Below are 21,827 nucleotides of genomic sequence, written 5' to 3'. Positions count from 1 at the left end.
CACTTTCTAGAGAAAATTCAATTTTCTCAATTTTTTTCTCTCTCTTTCTTTTATCAATTCTTTTTCCTTTGTTCTCCTCGTGAAAATCCCCAATTATTTTTCTTCAGATTTGGTTTCTTCTTCTACGTTTTTCCTTCATCTTCGATTCACTTCCTTCATCTTGTTCTCCATTATCAAAATTCTTGTTTAGGTTTGATGTTCGATTCTAATGTCATGCATCGTGTCACAATCATAATTCTTTTGGTTCTTTCTTGAATCTTTTACAGTTCTCGCAACTCTGATTCCGATCCTGTCTTTAATTGAAATTTCGTTTATACAATTTTCCCCAAATCCTAGGGTTTCACAATTTTTTGTTCGATCTCTTTCTCCATTGTTTTCTTTTGTTCGTTCTACTTTGTTCTGGTAACTTTGGGTCAATTTCATGCGTGATTCAAAAGTCTTGATCGAATTCTTACTTGATCGCAATTTCCAGTTTCGATTCAAATTCATGATTCGAATTCGTTTTGCGACTCAAAGTCGGAGTCGTTTTCGCATCGATTCTCTGCATCGTTGATATTCCATCTTCTTCCTAATTTTACTGTTGTGTCGTATTGACTATTCAGTCTTCAGAATCGTGTTGTGTTGACATTGTCGTATGTGACTTTTGTGCTCACCATGTGTTTGTGGAAAGTCCTCACTTAATACCTGTTGGTTCTTGGTTCATGATTATGTTATATGGGATTAACTCATGTGTTTTGATGAAGCTTTTTGAGAAACTCATGTGTTTTGATGGAGTTTTGAGATATTGTTTATGGTTTCTCAATTTGGTAATTTCTCCATTTGGTTGTGTACATCATGATCTATGAGAGCATGGGAAGCTACACCTGCATATGCTATATGAGTAACAAGAGAAACAAGTGCTGCCATTGGAAAAGTTGCCCTATGGATCTCTAATGGAATTTTATTCTGATATATTTTGACTCCCTGCTGCAGTATTGTTGCTAGTGAAAATTTTCTGTTGCAAATAACTACACTTTGGAGATTATTGTTTTGGTCTGATTGGAGCATCCTTTGATTGTTGCTGCCCTCATCAGTTGGTACTTGTTATTGGCAGTTTGTGTGTTCGTTGACCTCTTGTTGGTAGTTTCATGAAGTTGGGCACACATTGCAACTTCTATTCTCTAGTTATTGGTGAATCGGTTTTACCTTTTTTGGAGGCCCTTGTTGTGTGTATTTGTCTTAAGCTTGCTGCAGGTGCACTTGTGAAGATTGCAGACAGGTTTTGGTAACATGATATGCTCCTATTATCTGGTTGCTTCTGTTCAGTGTAGGCATGTGTTCTAATCAAATTCTTGGTTGAAAGTGCCTACTTGACTTTATGTGTCATTCATTGGTATCAATACAAACTAGCAATGTTTTGGTTATTCTTGCTGTTGGTTCTGTACATACCTGCTGCACTACCTTTCCTTTTATTCCTGGATCATTGATGAATTTTGGGCAGACCTTTAAAGCATCCTCTTGAGTTCATTTTGATGTCTATTGGCTGCATTTTGGTTTATTTTGTGCAGCATTACTGCTGCATTTTTGTTCTGGTTTTGGCTATGTTGGTATTTTGTTAAGCTTCATTGTGGAAGCATTGGTTTTAGCCTATGGTTTGAATGCATCAACATGTATTTGTTTTCTATGGTTTGAAGACACATCACATGACTATGCATCTCTATTGGCTTGCTTTTGTTTTTTCTTGTCTCGGCTCGGCATTGAAGGGCATCACTTTTATCTTTGGAACTTTGGTCTTGTTGCTTCATGGTACCTTTGGTGTGAAGTTTGTTCAACATATGACCTCCTTCCATTGTAGACTATGGCCCTTCCTTGCACTTCTTTTCTTGTCTTGTGCTTCTGTTCATTATGGTTAAGACATGTTGCTATGCTTCCGTCATGAATGGTTAAGCGTTCTTGTGCTTCTATCTTGAGTGATTGAACACTCTTGATGGTTAAGCGTTGTGCCTTTTAAGGCTTTGTGGTTGATTGGCTTCTACAGGATGGTGGTTAAGTGTTGTTGCTATTCTCTTGGCCGATGTATTCCCGACATCTTTCTTTGTACTTTCATTTGCTTGATGTCTTTCCTTGTATTTTCTCATTTCAAGTTGGAAGTGTTTTGAACACCTTCCAACTTGAGGGGGACTATTAGAGATACTAGTTTGTAGTAGTATATATACTTGTAATAACCCCATTAGTGGGATAACTTTTCACTCATTTGTAATATTTCATTTCTATCAATACAAAGAGTTTGTTAGTTTTTCTCTCATTCATCCATGGATGCCATGTTTCCTAACATGACTTGTGTGTCTTTTACTCCTGTCTCTATACAGTCTTCATTTGCCGTCTTTGTCCTTTGAAATAGCTCAGCAAGCGATGCCCTCTCTTTCCTCACTTGTACTTTTTCTGGTATTTCGAACGACGACCCCAATAAATATCTTTGCAGTGGACAGACATCCTTGTTTCCACAATCTTCATCTACGGATCCATCTGTTTGCTTTCCGCTAATTTCAATGTTGCTAAGACTAAGACGGCTGTTTCTTCCTGATGATTCATTGAAACTTTCTTCTTCAGTCTCAAGAAATTTCTCAAGCTCGTAACTTATGAGCTTCAGTTCATTCTCTGTCACGTCTGCATCTTTCATAGGTATGTTTTCTGAAGGCGTGGCAAAAGTTGGCGTTGCTGGCTCATTGATAACTGCCTCTGCACCAAGTGTTCCAATTGTCAGAAAGCCTTCAAAGTGCTCCGAGACGACTCCAGATGTTTCTTCTTGTGATTTATCTTCTTCAGTGCACCAAGATGTTTGACTTTGCTGATGGTGTGACTTTATGAAACGGAGTTGGTTAATGGAACTGAAACTTTGCTTTGTCTGAGAGTATTGGCTATCAAGTGTAAGACAAGCACAAGGATTTCCTGAAATTGGAGTTCCAAAAGAAATTACCAAGTTGTGGAAATTATATGAAGATAGACATCACATGACCTGGTAAAACATATTTATTTCTTGCTTCTGCTATCCTTGAATCTTAGAAATAGTAATACAGAACGTGGAAGAAAACAACAAGGATTATTATTTGATAGTGAAATGTGAATTAGTGGTCTTGAGAATGATATAAGTTCAATGGTTCATCTGTATTACTGTTAAAGATTTTAATCAACATGAAATGGGATGCGGATGGTTCAAGAACAATAGTTGTCCTCAATCCTTATCTATTTGGAAAGTATGATATGCAAAACACTTTAATTTACTCTAGCTAGAGATGTGGAACATCGAGGGTTTTTAGTTAGATTCTTGGTCATGGTCATAGATAACGGTGCATTCGTGCAACTCAGAGAAACCAATGTAATACATATTTTGGTATGTTGATGGACAGTGACCAGTCATCAGTGTGACAATTTAATTGTTTCATGGTGTATTTGATGATTCTCCCTCCATTCCATATCCTTGGTAGTTTAAGTTTTTTGCACACATAGAAATAAATCATTTTAGTTATATCTCAAGTGTACAATTAGAAAATAACGATTAATATCTTGAGTTTCTAAAACACCCATTGTTTTGAAACTCAAATAAAATGATAAAACTACCAACGATTTTGAATGGAGGGAGTAGCTATTAGCTTTCACCAAATGCATTAGAGAACATTTGCAATGCAAACCTCCCTTTCCACTTTTACTTTCATCCATGAAGAAAACAATAGAAAAATTTAAGCAAATGAGAGTTAAGAACAGTAAAAACAGCTGAATACCAAGCTTGACATCCTTGAATGTATCATTATCATTCTGCCGCAGTTTTCGATGAACCCATTGAAACAACTGCAATAAGTATAGACATGAGTTAAGATTAAAGTCTGGAAGAATTTTTTCATTCTAAATTGGTTGAGATTAGACATACCTTCATTTTGACTCTTTTCTTAATTTGTTAACCTAGGTTTCTCACACTTATAAATAAGAATGGAAAAAGGTCTCCAGGATTTGGTGGTTATGATTGATAAAGTGAAAAGGCACAATGAGTTGGAAGTTGGTATATGCAAGGGTCTAAGATAGATGTCTGTATGGAGAAAAACAATTAGATAGATACAACAATGTGGTTGGCCATTCTATTCAAAATCTAATCATGGGGGTAAATTGAGTTTGTTATGTGTGCCAACTAGTTTCTTTTTGTCTATATTTTTGTCTCTGTATGAACTTTAATGGAGTTAGATAACACACGTAAGTAAATCCATAACCTTTGATCCAAGGCAGGTTAAAGTGCATTCAGATGATAAAGCTCTGAGTTTTGTAAGATAAAGATGTTGTAAATTTCAATTTCTAAAACATTTTCACTGCTGAGCAGATAAATATACATCTATTGGATGTTTTTTGACCAGCCATCAATTGAATGTTAACCTACAAATTTACCTGATAACATAATATATTATTACTCATTAGAGATCTTAGAAGCAACTATGAAATCCATTAACTTGACATACGGCATGATTTTGGTGACATTGTATTTTTGAAACTTTGTTTGTTAATTCAGATACTCCAATTCAACTTTGTGCCTGTTGTATACTACTGTACTTTGTGCCTGTTGTGTACCATATTTCTATTTGTATTTTCTGTAAATGATAACTTTTTCCATGTGCGGCTCGTAAAATCAGAAGTCCCAGGGTTTCCACTTTCAAATTGTCCACACAGTATTGTGTAAACCATGAGAATTAAGACACATTGAATGTTAAGCTCAAACTACAATGGTAAATTTATACTTTGTCTCTCAAAAATATTAATGTAATAAATTATAGGTTTAAATGTGTCATTGGCCCCTGCACTTTCATCAGATTTTGGCATTGGTCCCTGCACTTTTTTTTGTTTGGCATTGGTCCCTGCACTTTGTAAAAATATTGGTATTGGTCCCTCTGTTAACTTTCTGTTAAAAAAAACACAAAACTAACGGAGTGCCACGTGGCCCAATCATTTCATGCCACGTGGCACCAATACCAATATTTTTACAAAGTGCAGGGACCAATACCAATATTTTTACAAAGTGCAGGGACCAATACTAATAGTTTTGTGTTTTTTTTTAACAGAAAGTTAACAGAGGGACCAATACCAATATTTTTACAAAGTGTAGGGACCAATTCCAAACAAAAAAAAGTGCAGGGACCAATGCCAAAATTTGATGAAAGTGCAGGGACTAAAGACATATTTAAGCCTAAATTATATTAACAACTCAGTCTCTTTTTAGGATAATCATTTTTTTTTTTGTTCAAGTAGCCTAGTGGTTAGAATTCACCTTTAGGATAATCTATAATTGATTAAAAATCATGTGTCACACAAAATTTACATGGGGTCAACATAATTTAGTAGGATTCGCTTGAATTTCAACTAGTTAAAGAGAGTGTTGAATTTTTTCTTTTGAAGAATGTTTTGATTGCACTCATTTAATTTTATTTTATTTATGATTGTATATGTTCACTTTATGATTGTCCATACACTGATAAGTTTTTGGGTAAAAAGTTTCAATATGGGAGCGCATGGCAACAAAACCCATACCCGCGGTTACCCGCCCGAACCAAATCCAATTTGACGGATTTTCCCCGTTTTGACTGGGTTTGGGTATGGGTATGGGTTTTCCCCGATTTCAAAACACGGGTATGGGACGGGTAACGGGTATATAGGTACCCACCCCGAACCCATACTCAAACCCGTCCCAAATGTAAAAAATTACTTTATGTTAATATGTTATGTTATTTTGTTTGATAATTGTCATGTTAATAAAAACTACCATTGATATTTAAAGATCAACTAAGTCTGTCAAACAAATGTTAAAGTGAGCGCATTGTTAGATAATGTATTACAACATTGCTCTTGGGGATGCCAAAAAACTTCTATTTTTTAATAAAAAAAAATTATTCAATGCGGGGATGGGGATGGGGCGGGAATACCCGAACCCGTCGGGGACGGGGATGAGATTCAATTTCTCATCCTCGTTGGGTATGGGTAGGGTAACGTGTAAGTATATGAGAATCGGGTATATGGGGACGGGGAAGGTAAAACCCGTCCCCACCCCGCCCCATTGCCATGCCTAAATGGGAGGAGTGGTGGTAAGGTGGCCAAGTGAAGGACCAAACCTTCAACATCAAGATACTAAAATCAAACCTTAATTTTGTATTGTTATAAACTTTGTTTGTGATTCCTGTGGTAATAATTAGCTAAAATTCTTCCTACCTCGGAAGTACTTTCCATGTGCTAGTTAGGACTGAGGTTGTAGAAGGGATGTTATGCTTTCACCCGACACTTATGAGTGGTCCTCTTGCACCTTTCGAAATCATTGAGAAGTTCTCTTATTGATTGTACTATTATTCAAGTTTTGAGGATATTTTTCAACCATTTTATTTTTGTAATTATGCCCTCTGGACAACCTTAATTGCTGTAGTTCAATTTGCAGAGATAATATCTTTTGCTGTTCCTGAAAGATCCACACAGTGCCAAGAAAGCGATGAGTTGTTTGATTGGGGCAGGAGAAAAACAGTTGTAAACATTATTTACTAAGCTTATCTCACTTGTAAAACATACTTATGTATCATGTACAAAATTAGGCTAGTATCACACCCCCAACACATTCTCTAACACACACTTTTTAATGGATTTTGCTCTTTTAACTTCAAGAATTGCATCCTCACACCCTGAAAATTCTAAAATACCCCCAGTTAACTGCCGCTCGCTATCAAAACTTCTTTCAGCGGCGCCGGCAATTAAGTGTTGTTTGCTAAACTGCTACTGGTTTATTTAGCGAACGACATTTAACTGCCGCTAATGATATTTTGATATTTTTGGAGTGTGAGGGAGCGATTTTTGAAGTGAGATGAGCAAAATCCCTTTCTAACTGGTTGAAATTTAAATGATCCTACAAAATTCATGCGAGAAGAGTGTGTTGATAACACTCTCCATTATTATAGTGAACATATATGGATGTTCATGCGAGAAGAGTGTGTTGATAACACTCGATTATTATAGTGAACATATATGGATGTTCTTAACTCTGGATTTTACTATGTCACAAAATTTTTAGGAACTTTTAACAACTTTTCACGCGATCAGTGTAACTCTTTTAGAACTTAAAATAGGTTGCCACAAGTTACCCTACATCTAATGTTGTATGTAGAGAAATTAGTATTTTTAAATTTATAGGAACATGTTCTTGTACAACAACAGTTTATACATGTTGCATCTTCCTTGACCTCCCTTCAACAGTGATACTTGTTAAAAATAGGTTCTTACATTGAAAATGTTCATTTTAGTACTTTCTTTGGTTGAATAATTAGTGGAACCGAACAAATAATTGTTGATGCCTATTAGTTTCTGTATAACCATCAAGGAATGCTTATTTATACACATTAAGCTATTGTTCCTCCATAGATGGCACTTGCAATTGAATGTTAACTCTTTATATTAAGCAAACATATAGTTGATTAGCTTGTTGAACTAAGAGTCAGAACACTGTTGATTCTAGCTGGACCAGTCCTTGTAGTATATTTTCTACTACCTCCGTCCCCAATTATAAGACCCTTTTGAAAAAAAAATTTGTCCCTTTTTATAAGACTCCTTTGCTATTTCTAACTACATTAATTATCTCTTTACATACATGCCCCTATTTATTATACATCTTTTTCTTCCCTCAACAATAAATACTCCCTGCGGTCCTTTTTACAAGAAACAGTTGACTTTTTAGATACATTAGATAAATTATGTATTTGGTTTAGATTCTAGTCTAGATGCATAAATTATTCAATGTATCTAAAAAGTAAATTGTTTCTTGTAAATAGGACAGGAGGGAGTAACATTTTGAAAACATGTTGAAAACATAAACCAACTCTCGCTCTTAAAGGATAAAATTGTAAAAACAATAGTAATTACAAACATATTTAATACAAATATCCACTATCTTAATTCCCGTTATTTTTTCAAAAGGGCTCTATAATTAGGGACGGAGGTAGTATTATATACTCCCTCCGTCCCAAATTATAAGAAAAAAAAATCACACTTATGAAGAAAACTAAAACATAAGAATTTGGAATATAGTTTTTTGTGTTTTCTTTGAAAAAAGTTTTATAGGAAGATGTAAAAACAATTTTCATTGGCTATTGGTTATGGAAAAAATGAAAGAGAGAGAAAATTGAATGTGATTTGCATTTAATTTTATGAGAATAAACAAAAGTTTTTCTTGAAAAAGAGATTTTTTAAAAAAACAAGATTAAATAGGATAAAAGTTTGTCTTTTTTTACTTATATTTTGGGACAAAGAAAATGAGTTTTTTTTTTCTTATATTATAAGAGGGAGGGAGTATTATCTACATTCTACTTGATATGTGGAATAAACGAAACCAACAATGTTGAGAATCGAATTTAAGGGACAATAGCCAACACCCCTACCCTAACACACTGTTTAGACAGAGGAAATTTTCCCTAGTTATAGCTTGATGGACTCAATAATTGTAGAGGGATAGACAGGTACCTACGTGTTTGAGACAAACCCCACCAATGAGGTCAGTATTTGTGTCATGACATCCTCATTTAGCTAGAAGCCTGATAGATCTAAAGCATAAAAGTTTAATACTTTTAGAGGATTTACTATATCAATGATTAGTTAGGACAATGCCAAGTCATAGCCATTAAAAATGTGCTAACCAAAACAAACAGAAAGGTTTAATAGTTATGGGCCACTTTGGGGTCAGTGAATGGTACAGGTGAGATCCTTATCAACTCTATTCGGTGACCATGTGAATTCCATGGGACTTTTTGGTTAGGCTTGTTAAATCAGTTTTGATCTCATTTAAATTGGATTTAAGTTCCACGTCAGGTAGCTTAACTATTGAAGTTGAATTGAAGTTCTATATTGGCAAAATTTCTAGCTGGTAGGTGTATATACGTGTCTGAACAATCTTATTTTATGAGCATTTTGTTAGGGTGAGATTCAAATTTATTTAGGGTCTTACTAACCAACGCCCTCAGGGCAATGGTTAAGAAAACCAAAAGTAGTATATTTACATTGAATTCAACAATGTTTTGACTTTTAAAAAGTTGAATTCTTCATTTTTCACCATTTTCCAATACAGTGCTTCTATTTTTATTATCTTAACCAATGCCCCAAGGGCACTATTTAGCATTTCCCATTTATTTAACATAAATTATGGAGCTTCTTTTTATTCTCTTTTATCTAACTCATCACTCTTTAGAGTGAGAAAGACTCGTCAATTGAAATAGTATAAATAGAAAGACTCGTTAAATAAACTAATTTTATATGATGAATTTTTATCTCTTCAATTGGAATTGTCCAACTTTTGGGGAGGATCCATGTCGTTAACTAAATAAGGTTTAAACAAATTTAGTTGGTTGAGCCTTGTAAGTATACAAGATTTTCACACTAAGTATGTGTTTTATTGTACAACATCAATCATAACCAATTCTCATTTTGCTAGGTAAAGCTAAATACACGGATTAAACATCATAGTGTTCTATCTTAAATAATTCCTTTAATCAAATTATTGGTGGTGGAAACTGAGTGTTGGAATGAGTATTTTTCAGATGTTTATTTGGGATCAGCTGTGAGAAGAGAAAGTGAGGCGTTGTTATAGGGTTTTTGCTGGTTTTTCTTAGGGTTTTTGGTGCGAGCAGCAAACGATAGGTGGTTGGAACTTGTTTATGTGGTCATTCACGACGGGGTTTAGGGTTTTGGGTCAACTATGGTTTCTGCAGCTGTGTGAGCCTTTGGCGTTATTTTGGTGATGTCTTTGGGTTCAGTGGTTAGTTTTTTATTGGTTTATGTGGTAGTCATCGGTTGGGTGGTATCATTATTGCTGCTTTGATGTACGAGGTGCATTAGTTTTCTTTTGTGTATTATGCCTATATACGACTGATGACAGGTCATCTTACGTTATTCTTAGCATGTTTTTCAGTCATTTTTAATAGGTTTTACCTGCAAAATAGAAGAGTATTAGATCAATTGCCTATGATTTCGGGACATTTGTATTTTTTTTCTATACTAGAAGTCAATGTCCTTAGTAGAAGGAAGTGTCATAGAAGCTGGGGAGTCATCACCACAAACTCTGTGAAGGACATTAGACGCAGAAGCTTACTAGGATACTTGGATTAGAGGGACCCAAAATCCACGTAAGCTTTTGTCTTATTCTGTGAGATGTCTCTATCACAGCATCTGGTAGAGCAGCTATTTTGTTTTTGTTGGATATTTGTATGTTGGTTTCACTTTTGCCTAAAACAAATATTCAAATGTAATGTTGGAGACGATGTTCCAACATTCTAGCAAGGCTCAGTGTGCCCTGTATCTGTGCCTTGATTTACGCACGCGTTTTATTTTTAAGGAATCCACGCCTTTATTTTTTGTTGGTCAAGCCGCATGTTTTTATGTTCTGAATCATAACTTTTATTATTTCCTTAAGGAGTGCTATCTACTTAGGAAAGTATGAATGTGTACGAAGATGTTCCTAATAATGTGGCTACATATTAGGACTTTCCTTATTTGGTTCTGATGGAAGTGAAACAGATCACCGTTTGTTCTGAAGCCCAACAAGTTGTTCTGACCCGTATTGCTTCAGTATATATAGAAGACTACAAGACCATTTTGTGGATCGAAGCCGTTATTACAAGATTAAATCATTTTTAGAGTTTTGAGTCTATTGTTTGTGAGCCTTTCGTGTATCACCTTGATGCATGTTTAGGACTGTGTTTTGAGTTGGACTGTGTTCACTCCTCTGAAACTTTTAAGCAAAGAGGTAGGTAGTTTGTGTACTGCACCAAAGCTGTGAAGCACGTTGTTAATTGCTTTGTTTTGAAGGTAACTTCATTTGATTGTGTCTGTAAACTGAGAATCACAGGGGCTGTGATCATTTGTAAGGGAGTGAGATGGGATCTCAGATCTAGGAGTTCCTAGGTTGAAGTCAATATGGGTAGGTCCTAGGTCTAGAGTTGTAAACAAGGAGTTTACTGATAACTTAGAATAAGGACTACATTAGTGGATTTCCTGCCTGGCTTGGTAGCCCCCAGAGTAGGTGACGTTGCACCGAACTGGGTTAACAACTTCACTATGCCATTTACTTTCTTGTCTTTTATTTTGTTGTTTTATTTATGTCCACCGCTAGTACGATGTTCTAAACATCCCAGTTAACATCTGTTATTTGTTTTTGGTGTTTAAACATCACATAGAACATTCTGTTGCTATTGCTGCCAGAATTTCAATTGGCATCAGAGCAGACACCCTGCCTGTTTTTTAGGGTGAGATCCAGAGGAGATATTTTCTGGCAGTATGGACAATGAAGGAGGGTTTGTGAACAGACCACCTCTGCTGGATGGAAGCAATTATGATTATTGGACATCACGTATGAGTGCTTTCCTTAAATCTATTGACAGCAAGACTTGGAAGTCTGTTCTGAAAGGCTGGGAGCATCCAGTTGCTCTTTATAAAGATGGGAACAAAACTGATGTGTTAAAACCTGAAGAAGAATGGACTACAGCTGAAGATGAGCTGTCTATAGAAAACTCCAAAGCTTTGAATGCTCTTTTCAATGGGGTGGACAAAAATATGTTCAGGCTGATCAAGAAATGTACAGTGGCCAAGGAAGCATGGGAAATCCTCAGAACCGCTCATGAAGGCACATCCAAAGTGAAAAGCTCAAGGATTCAACTTCTGACCACCAAGTTTGAAAGCTTGAAGATGAAGGAGGATGAGACCATACAAGACTACTATATGAATGTGCTTGACATTGCTAATACATTTGATTCTCTTGGAAAAAAATTGACAGATGAAAAACTGGCGAGGAAGATACTCAGATCTCTTCCTAAAAGGTTTGATATGAAAGTCACAACAATTGAGGAAGTACAAGACATCTCCAACATGCAGGTTGATGAGCTTATAGGTTCTCTTCAGAATTTTGAGTTGGTTGTGGACAACAAAACTGAGAAGAAAGGCAAAGAGATTGCTTTTGCAGTAAATACCACTGATGAGGAGACACATGGAGATATTGTGGATGATGAAAATCTGTCGGAGAATCTTGTGTTACTTGGAAGACAGTTCAACAGGATTCTGAAACAGGTAAACAGGAGACCCAAAAATAATGGTCAGAACATCAAATTCAACATTGATAGGCAACAAAGCACTGCAAAGAATGACATAACTGATGAAAAGAATAATCAATACAAGGGTGTTCAGTGTCATGAATGTGAAGGGTATGGACACATTAGAACTGAATGTGCCACATTCCTCCAAAAGCAAAAGAAAGGGATGATTGTGTCTTGGCTTGATGATGAAGAACCTGATGGAGATAGGGATAGTGAATCTGCTAAACATGTCTCTGCTATGACTGGAAGAATTATCTCAGAGTCTGATAATGAAAATCTGCACCATGAGAAGTTGACTGGTTCATACAACAACCATGATGTTAACAATATTGACACATGTAAACATCTGGAAGAACAGAGAGAAACCATCAATCATCTTCAGGAGGAGAGAATTGGTCATCTTGCAAAAAAAATTGAGCTGAAAAATGAGGTAATTTTACTGAACTCTCAACTTGAGCATGTTCTAAAGCAAGTAAGAATGATGACCACTGGAACTGATATTCTGGATAAGATGTTAGGAGATCAAATTAAAGGAAAACCTAATGGTATTGGATTTAGTCATGAACACTTAAGACAAGAACATCAAAACAGTAGTTATGCTCAGGCTTTAGATTATTATCACAAGGATAAAAAGAAAAAACATGTTTGGAAAATAAAGTTTGTAGCATCAACTAGGGCAAGTGATACTGCAATGAAAGAAAAAATGTTGCAACATTCTAAAGAACCTCACGACCCTAAGATTAAGAAGATATATGTTTCTTGGAAGTGTCACTATTGTAACAGGAAGGGTCACATAAAACCTTTTTGTCATAAGTTGTATGGATACTCTATGTTTGATCAAACAAAGATACACAAAACAGTAGTGGGTAGTGTGAAGAAGGAGTGGAGACCAAAATGTGTTGGATTAATAGCTTATACCTCTTTAAGAGCCTCCTCCAGTGAAGACTGGTACTTTGATAGTGGCTTCTCTAGACACATGATAGGGGTGGAAAAATTTCTTGAAAATGGTAAACCCTACGTTACCAGCTATGTCACTATTGGTGATGAGGCTAAAGGAAAGATAATGGGAATAGGCAATCTTGTAATGGAGGACTACCAAGACTTGACAATGTGCTCTTGGTCAAAGGCCTGACTGCAAATTTGATCAGCATAAGTCAACTGTGTGATCAAGGTTTAAGTGTAAATTTCAGCAAATTAGAGTGTCAGATTACAGATGAGAAAGGAAAAGTAAATATGAAGGGCACTAGGTCTAGGGACAATTGTTACTTATGGGTATCTCAAGAAAAGGTTTTTCTGACTTCATGTATGTTGAGTAAAGATGAAGAAGTAAAATTGTGGCATCAAAAACTGGGTCATCTGAATCTATAAGGAATGAAGAAAGCTATTTCAGTAGAAGCCATTAGAGGTATACCTAAGTTAAACATTGCTTAAGGCAGCATCTGTGGAGAATGTCAGATAGGCAAACAAACTCGAATGTCTCATCCAAGGTTGGAACATCAAGGAACCTCTAAGATTCTTGAACTATTACACATGGATTTAATGGGACCTATGCAAGTGTCTAGCATTGGAGCCAAGAAATATGTCCTGGTTGTTGTTGATGACTTTTCTAGGTTCACCTGGGTAAACTTCATTAGAGAGAAATCAGATACCTTTGAGGTTTTTAAGGATCTTTGCATTCAATTTCAAAGAGAGAAGGACAGAGGCATTGTAAGGATCAGAAGTGATTATGGAACAGAGTTTGAAAATTCCAAGTTTGATGATTTCTATACTTCTGAAGGGATTAAGCATGAATTCTCATCACCTATAACACCTCAACAAAATGGTGTTGTGGAAAGAAAGAACAGAACATTGCAAGAATACTGCTTGTCATGTTCACAACAGGGTCACCTTGGGAACTGGTACCACAACAACTCTGTATGAACTGTGGAAAGGAAAAAAGCCAACTGTGAAGTATTTCCATGTCTTTGGTAGCAAGTGTTACATCTTAGTAGACATAGATTACAGGAGGAAAATGGATCCAAAAAGTGATGAGGGGATCTTTCTGGGGTATTCTACTGACAACAGGGCCTATAGAGTATACAATTCCAGAACCCAAGTTGTGATGGAGTCCATTAATGTGATTATAGATGATTTGGCACAAGACAAACTCCTTGAAGTGGTACCAGGTGTTGAAGCATACGCTGAAACATCTGCACAAGAAAAGCAGATACCGGAGAATGTTGTGGAATCTGAATCTGATTCAGGTGTAGCTGAACAAGAAAATGTTGAAACAAGCAAAGGGCCATCAACCAGAGTTCAGAAAAATCATCCTCAAGATCTCATCATTGGTGATCTTGATCAAGGAATCAGGACCAGAAGATCTAATGAGATTGTCTCTAATTCCTGCTTGGTATCCAAGTTTGAACCTAAAAATGTGAAAGAAGCTCTTACTGATGAGTTCTGGATTGAAGCCATGCAAGAAGAACTTAATCAGTTCAAAAGAAGTGAGGTGTGGGATTTAGTACCTAGACCAGATGGATTAAATGTTATTGGAACAAAATGGATTTACAAGAACAAGTCAGATGAGAATGGTACTGTTATCAGAAACAAAGCTAGACTTGTTTCTCAGGGGTACACTCAAGTAGAAGGCTTAAACTTTGATGAGACTTTTGCACCTGTTGCCAGATTAGAATATATAAGGTTACTTTTGGGAGTGGCATGTATTCTGAAGTTCAAGCTATTTCAGATTAATGTGAAAAGTGCGTTCCTAAATGGTTACTTACATGAAGAGGTCTTTGTAGAACAACCTAAAGGGTTTGTTGATCCTAGCTTTCCTGATCATGTGTATAAATTGAAGAAAGCACTGTATGGCTTGAAACAAGCTCCCAGGGCATAATATGAGAGGCTTACAGAATTCTTGATCAATTAAGGGTACAGAAAAGGAGGAACAGACAAGAAATTGTTTGTTAAGGAAGAGAAATGGAGACTTATGATAGCACAAATCTATGTTGATGAAATTGTGTTTGGTGGAATGTCGAATCAGATGGTCCAACATTTTGTTCATCAAATGAAATCCGAATTTGAGATGAGTCTTGTGGGAGAATTGACCTACTTTCTTGGGTTACAAGTCAAACAGATGGAGGACACTATATTTATCTCTCAAAGCAAGTATGCTAAGAACATTGTCAAAAAGTTTGGCCTGGATAATGCTAGTCATAAGAGAACACCAGCAGCTACTCACTTGAAACCGTGAAAAGATGAAAATGGTGTTGCAATTGATCAAAGCGTGTACAAGAGTATGATTGGGAGTCTGCTGTATCTTACTGGTAGCAGACCTGATATAACCTTTACTGTAGGAGTGTGTGCCAGATATCAAGCAGAACCTAAAATGAGTCATCCAACTCAAGTGAAATGAATTTTGAAGTACATCAATGGAACTAGTGACTATGAAATTTTGTACTCTCATAGTCAAAATTCCAAATTATTTGGATATTGTGATGCTGACTGGGCAGGTAGTGCAGATGACAGAAAAAGTACTTCTGGAGGTTGCTTCTTTCTTGGGAATAATCTTGTTTCTTGGTTTAGCAAGAAACAAAATTATGTGTCTCTATCAACAGCAGAGGCAGAATATATTGCAGCTGGAAGTAGCTGTTCTCAGCTTGTTTGGATGAAGCAAATGCTAGAAGAGTATGATGTTAAACAAGGAGTTCTAACATTATATTGTGACAATCTGAGTGCTATCAACATCTCAAAGAACCCTATACAACATAGCAGGACTAAGCATATTGACATACGTCATCACTTTATCAGGGATCTTGTTGAAGAGAAGGTAGTAACTCTTGAGCATGTGACTACTGAAGAACAATTGGCTGACATTTTTACAAAGGCTTTGTATCTGCTTGAGAAGTTAAGGAGCAAGCTAGGTATCTGCTTGCATGAGGACTTATAGCAATTAATGAATCAAGACTCTGATATTGTTGCCTCTTCCTACTGTTCTGAGAATTTAACATTTGATGCTTTGTGTTTTTGGCACATTTTGTGGCTAAAAAGAGGGAGTAAAAGAAGATGCCTTTGTGTGCTTGAGGATAATGTGTCAGGTGATGTTGGAACACATCTCTGTTTTCTTGAAGTATTGTCTCCTGATTTGTTGGATGTATTTATGCGTTCTTGCCTGTTTTTATAATGAGCCAGTAGATGTTACAACATGTTTTTGAAGGCTTCTGTTTAGTATGCATGTATTCAGGAGTAGTGCTTGTGTTAGTAATCACTCTATGGTTGCATCTTTGAGGGGGAGTGATTCTATGAGGTGTGCTACAATTGCTAGTTTTATGGAAGTTAATTTTTCCTATCAGTTGGATGTTTGAATGAATGTTAGGACATTCTAAGTAGCTATTGCATGTTTTTTGGGAATTTATTTTTCCCTTCTGTTTCTTTGAGTAGCCTGTTGTGAGAGTTGACTGTCTTTTATGGGAATTTATTTTTCCCTTCTGTTATCGCTGCTGCAAGTCTCTGATTTTCTATTATGATACCACTTCTCTTATCTTCATAATTCCATGTGATGAATTTCTGTGAAAATACTGGAAGCAGAGTCTGAGATGTGTGATATACATCTTCCAAGTTTTGAAGATTATGATGTGACTGAAGATTTATATTTTTGGTATCTGTTAGTAATCTGAGTATGTACCTTTCTTCATGGTTGAATGTTTGTGTTGATTGAAGATTAGGTTGTGTGTTGTCTCTCAGCTTTGATTGGAAAGGCCTCAATTTTTTTAGCCAAAAATTTGCCAAAGGGGGAGATTGTTGGATATTTGTATGTTGGCTTCACTTTTGTCTAAAACAAATATTCAAATGTAATGTTGGAGACGATGTTCCAACATTCTAGCAAGGCTCAGTGTGCCCTGTACCTGTGCCTTGATTTACGCACGCGTTTTATTTTTAAGGAATCCACGCCTTTATTTCTTGTTGGTCAAGCCGCGTGTTTTTATGTTCAGAATCAGAACTTTTATTATTTCCTGAAGGAGTGCTATCTACTTAGGAAAGTATGGATGTGTACGAAGATGTTCCTAATAATGTGCCTACATATTAGGACTTTCCTTATTTGGTTCTGATGGAAGTGAAACGGATCACAGTTTGTTCTGAAGCCCAACAAGTTGTTCTGACCCATATTGCTTCAGTATATATAAAAGACTACAAGACCATTTTGTGGATCGAAGCCGTGATTACAAGATTAGATCATTTTTAGAGTTTTGAGTCTATTGTTTGCGAGCCTTTCGTGTATCACCTTGATGCATGTTTAGGACTGTGTTTTGAGTTGTACTATGTTCGCTCCTCTGAAGCTTTTAAGCAAAGAGGTAGGTAGTTTGTGTACTGCACCAAAGCTGTGAAGCACGATGTTAGTTATTTTGTTTTGAAGGTAACTTCATTTGATTGTGTCTGTAAACTAAGAATCACAGGGGTTGTGATCATTTGTAAGGGAGTGAGATGGGATCTCAGATCTAGGAGTTCCTAGGTTGAAGTCAATACGGGTAGTTCCTAGGTCTAGAGTTGTAAACAAGGAGTTTACTAATAACTTAGAATAAGGACTACACTAGTGGATTTCCTTCCTGGCTTGGTAGCTCCCAGAGTAGGTGACGTTGCACCGAACTGGGTTAACAACTTCACTGTGCCATTTACTTTCTTGTCTTTTATTTTGTTGTTTTATTTATGTTTAGTGCTAGCACGATGTTCTAAACATCCCAGTTAACATCTATTATCTGTGTCTGGTGTTGAAACATCACATAGAACATTCTGTTGCTAGTGCTGCCAAAATTTTTGTCTTCTTCCGTCTACGTGTACAATCAGACAAAGGACATCAGGAACGAGAAAAGCAATGGATAATTATCCTTTTAGCAAAGGAAATTAAAATTACTTTCTAACGGAATTATTCATATCAGGAAAAGGGCCAACACTCATGATCTAAGTTTCTCAACGACTCTATTTGCGTTGACATTCTTCTCCAACTTCTCTCAAATCCCCGCCTATAAAAGGAGCTGTAGACCTGAAGAAGAAGAGGAAGTAACAAGACTCTATTATTAGTTCTAAGGAGTGTAAGAACAAATTAACTTGTAGTTGGGGCAAACATTTTACAAAGTCTCTCGCCTACGTCATTGAGAATACAAGTCTCTTGGTGAAACCTTAAGCACCTAGGAAGTCTCAGTCAATAGTGATTGAGCAGGGTAAAGTCTTAAGCAGTCGTGCTTAAGCAAGGGAAGTCTCTTACAGGTGTGCTTGAGCAAAGAAGTCTTTGGGTAGATTCCTATAGCATGGAAGCCTCTTGATGTGTGCTTGAGCATTGATAAGTCTCTTGGTGTGTCCTTGAGAAAAATGTAATCAAGATTGGTTATAGTGAAATCCCTTGGAAGTGCAAGGGGACTGGACTAGTCCAGTGTTGTAAGAGGAACCCGTATAAATTGCTTTGTGTCTTTCTTCTCTCTTTGACTCTTTATATTTTAACAACGCGTTCTTTATTTCTGCTGCATTTAGACTCTAAGTCTGAATCTGCAACATTAGATTCTGTCTAGATTTGTATTTAATCCTTAGTAGAAGGAAACGAAGAAAAGACTCACACAATTCAACCCCCTCCTTCTTATGTGTTTTTCTCACCTTCAAAATTTTCCCAGTAACTCTATTCTCCCCGCACCTTGGTAAGGTAGACACTGATAGGGTTTCCCGTTTGTAGAATTACAAAGAGGGAGAGTGTGATATGTACTCCTAAGATTCATAGATGGGAAAACCTTTAGGAACATTAATACCATACCTTTGGAAATTTAGGAACGCCAACTTATGTATATGTTTCAATTACCCATGAGGGAGTAAGACCCCACACGTAAGGATCACAGTGTGACTAGCAGGTGCAACTCAACAGGCGGAGGGATAAACCAAAATTAACCGAGAGAGTAAGACCCTACACGTAAGGATCACCGTGCGACCAACAGATGCAACTTGACAAACCGATTAGGTTATCACGTCTCGACAGACTCATCACTTAGATAGTCTACTTAGAATAACTGAACGTGACTTGACTATTAATGAATTCCAACAAATGAATAAGGGGGATTCGAAGAATCCTAACCATTGCTAACATTTATGCAACCAAAATAGGTAACTTGCTTTTTTGCATATAGATAAAAATTGCAAATCTCTTAACCCTAAACTCATTTATAGTTTATTGTTAAAAACTAAGTAACGCAAATTGTTTGGACGAAACGACAATCCCTGTGGATACGATACTCTACTTACCACTTTATTACTTGGTAAACGATTTGGTACACTAACCTAATTCGACCATCATATATCCAATAAAATTTTGTAGAGCTTATACATCTATTTTGTATAGGCATATAACTGTGTATTGCATACATTTGATCTATTTTTGTATATTTTTGTTGCTAATAAGGTTTCTTTCTAATTTGGAATAAGATGAGAATGAAAACAGTAACAGATTAAGTGGATAATACTCAAAAGTATATGTACTCGTTAGAATTGAAATAAGAGATTAATAACATGAGTTTTTATAAATTATTGAAAATCCCAAATTACAAAAAATTATGGTATTGAAATTTTAAAGGAACAAAAAATTTATTAATATAATGTAGTATATATAATTATACATTTATGTGCCGGCCTGGGAGGCCTAGTAGGCTTTTCTATAAGCCGTAGACTGTTCCATTTAAATTATTGAGGTTTTTAAAAAGCTTGAGCCTAACCTATATAATAAACGAGTTAGACCAACTCGGGCTTTAAGTAGGCCAAGCCATAAACCCCTGACAGGCGGCCTGGCCTACTACAACCCCTACCAAGAAGCCATGTCAGCTTTGTCTTCTTCTGAAGCTGTCTATATCAGACTAAGATAGTACAACTTGTCTTCTTCTGATCACATGTAGATACAAACAAAGAATCTCAAGGACAAAAGGAATGAAGGAATAATTCTAGTTTTAGGAAAGGAATTTCAAATGTCCCATCAATGACATTATCCATATAGAGTAGTATTCCAACGTTCTTGATCAAAGCTTATCAAAGACTCAAATTATGCGTTGGCACATTCTTATGTCTCTATTTTCCTTGCCTATATAAGGAGCTGAAGACTTGAAGAATAAAAACAAGACTCTGCAATCTTAAATATTCCCTTACTCTGTCAAATTTAAAAATGCATAGAACACTTAAGAATTTCTTACTAAGTTCATATCTTATAAATTCTAAGTCTTAAGAGTTTTGTTCGGTTTTATAATTGCTTACACCTCTGATTGTATATCAATTGTAAAAACACTCTTTTATTTGTAAACTCTTATAAATCTCTTTTAGTTTTGATTGAGCATTTGGAAGTCTGTTGCTTGTGTGCTTCAACATAGGATGTCTCTTGGTTGTGTCCTTGAGCAATTGTAATCAGTTGCGATTATAGTGAAAATATCGTGGAAGTTCAAACGGATTGGACTACTCTTGGATCGTTTGAGGAACTAGTATAATTATTTTGCTTCTGCTTTCCCCCTCCCCTCTCTATCTCTCTCTCTCTCTCTCTCTCTCTATATATATATATATATATATATATATATATATATATATATATATATATATATATTTGTGTTTGATTTTATCCGTTGCACCCAGACACTGAACAAATTCAGACTATAACTTGTGAAACAATTTGAAAAAGTTAAAAAAAAGCCAACACAATTCAACCCCCTTCTTGTGTTTTTCTCACCTTCGTAGCTTTCTCTGCAATTCGGCCTTGCAAATTAAGAGGGTCCCTGAAGATGAGTTATAACCCTAAATTCATAATAAGATTCAATTATTTTAGAAACCAAGCAATTCACTACTGCCTTGTTTAATTAGAGGCGAGGGTTGTTAATCCTAATATTGCTCCATCTAGGATGTAGTATAGAAACAGATATATACGAATTAAATCAGACTTTAGATTATAAACTAGATAAAAACTTTATTAAAAGAATCCAACAAATAAGAAGGGGTTCATCGTGAAGCCCCAATCAAAGAGGTTTAGTTGCATAGGGAAACCGCATCATTACAAAATAATAGAAAAACATACCCTAGAGAGAACAAGAGGAGGATGTAGATCCTCTTCCTTAAAGCTCTTGATGGTTGACTCTTGCCTTGCAACCACTAGTTTTCTGAATGAGTTAAAGTGTATGCAACAGTCTCTATTTATAGTTCAAGGTTTCTTAGGGGTTAAGAAAGTGAAAATAGGGTTTTTCCACCAAAAGCGACTTACCAATCAGCACTCCCTGGTCTAGACCATGCGCGGGGCGCATGGGGAAGTAGCTAAAGCTCGTCCATGCACAGGGGCGCATGGCCTCATGCGCAGAGGCGCATGAGGCAGCCTCTCAGGTGTGATTTCAGCTATTTTTACTCGTCCTTCCGTCTTGTGATGCTTTGGAATTTCAAATAATTTTTCTTCACTTTTTATTATATTCAAAAAGATTCTAAAAATCATTGTCTTCAATCTTCATATCGTTGATCCTTCACATGATGTCTAGATTTGTTGATATGCATGATTTCTCACTACAAAACGCTAAAAACACCTAAGGAAATGCATGATTTAGGATAAAAGTAAATTACAACGACTCGAGTGAAAAAAATACAAAACATTCCTCAAACTAGTGACAAATTTTCTAATTGACTTATAATTTGCCTTCAAATGCAAGAAAATATACTAAAAACATAGCTAAAAATATC

General features: G+C 36.1%; 2 protein-coding genes across 2 annotated transcripts; one reads left to right on the top strand and one right to left on the bottom strand.

Moving 5' to 3' along the window:
- Positions 1-373: 373 nt before the first annotated feature.
- On the bottom strand, positions 374-4,041 carry LOC146905323 (protein LAZY 1-like). Its single transcript, XM_085724079.1, has 3 exons — positions 3,905-4,041; positions 3,759-3,825; positions 374-2,928 (listed from the first exon to the last, which is right to left on the bottom strand). The coding sequence occupies exons 1-3, from the start codon at positions 3,908-3,910 to the stop codon at positions 2,282-2,284; spliced, it is 720 nt and encodes a 239-aa protein (XP_085580205.1). The 5' UTR covers positions 3,911-4,041; the 3' UTR covers positions 374-2,281.
- A 7,269-nt stretch (positions 4,042-11,310) lies between these two features.
- LOC146905322 (uncharacterized) lies at positions 11,311-13,254 on the top strand. Its single transcript, XM_085728513.1, has one exon. It carries the CDS (start codon positions 11,311-11,313, stop codon positions 13,252-13,254), a length of 1,944 nt encoding a protein of 647 aa, XP_085584639.1.
- The last annotated feature ends 8,573 nt before the right edge of the window (positions 13,255-21,827 follow it).

This window comes from Medicago sativa, chromosome 7, assembly GCF_051527215.1.
Source record: "Medicago sativa cultivar Bolivia chromosome 7, Bolivia_mono, whole genome shotgun sequence".
In the NCBI taxonomy this organism is placed as follows: domain Eukaryota; kingdom Viridiplantae; phylum Streptophyta; class Magnoliopsida; order Fabales; family Fabaceae; genus Medicago; species Medicago sativa.
This window is presented reverse-complemented; position numbering and strand designations above follow the sequence as displayed.

Excerpts from the sequence above, each read along its gene's own strand:
- LOC146905322 (XM_085728513.1), top strand. The coding sequence starts at position 11,311 with ATGGACAATGAAGGAGGGTTTGTGAACAGACCACCTCTGCTGGATGGA.
- LOC146905323 (XM_085724079.1), bottom strand. Across the intron at positions 2,929-3,758 it reads ATTCAAGGATGTCAAGCTTG|GAAATCCTTGTGCTTGTCTT; the intron begins GTATTCAGCTGT and ends CTCCAATTTCAG.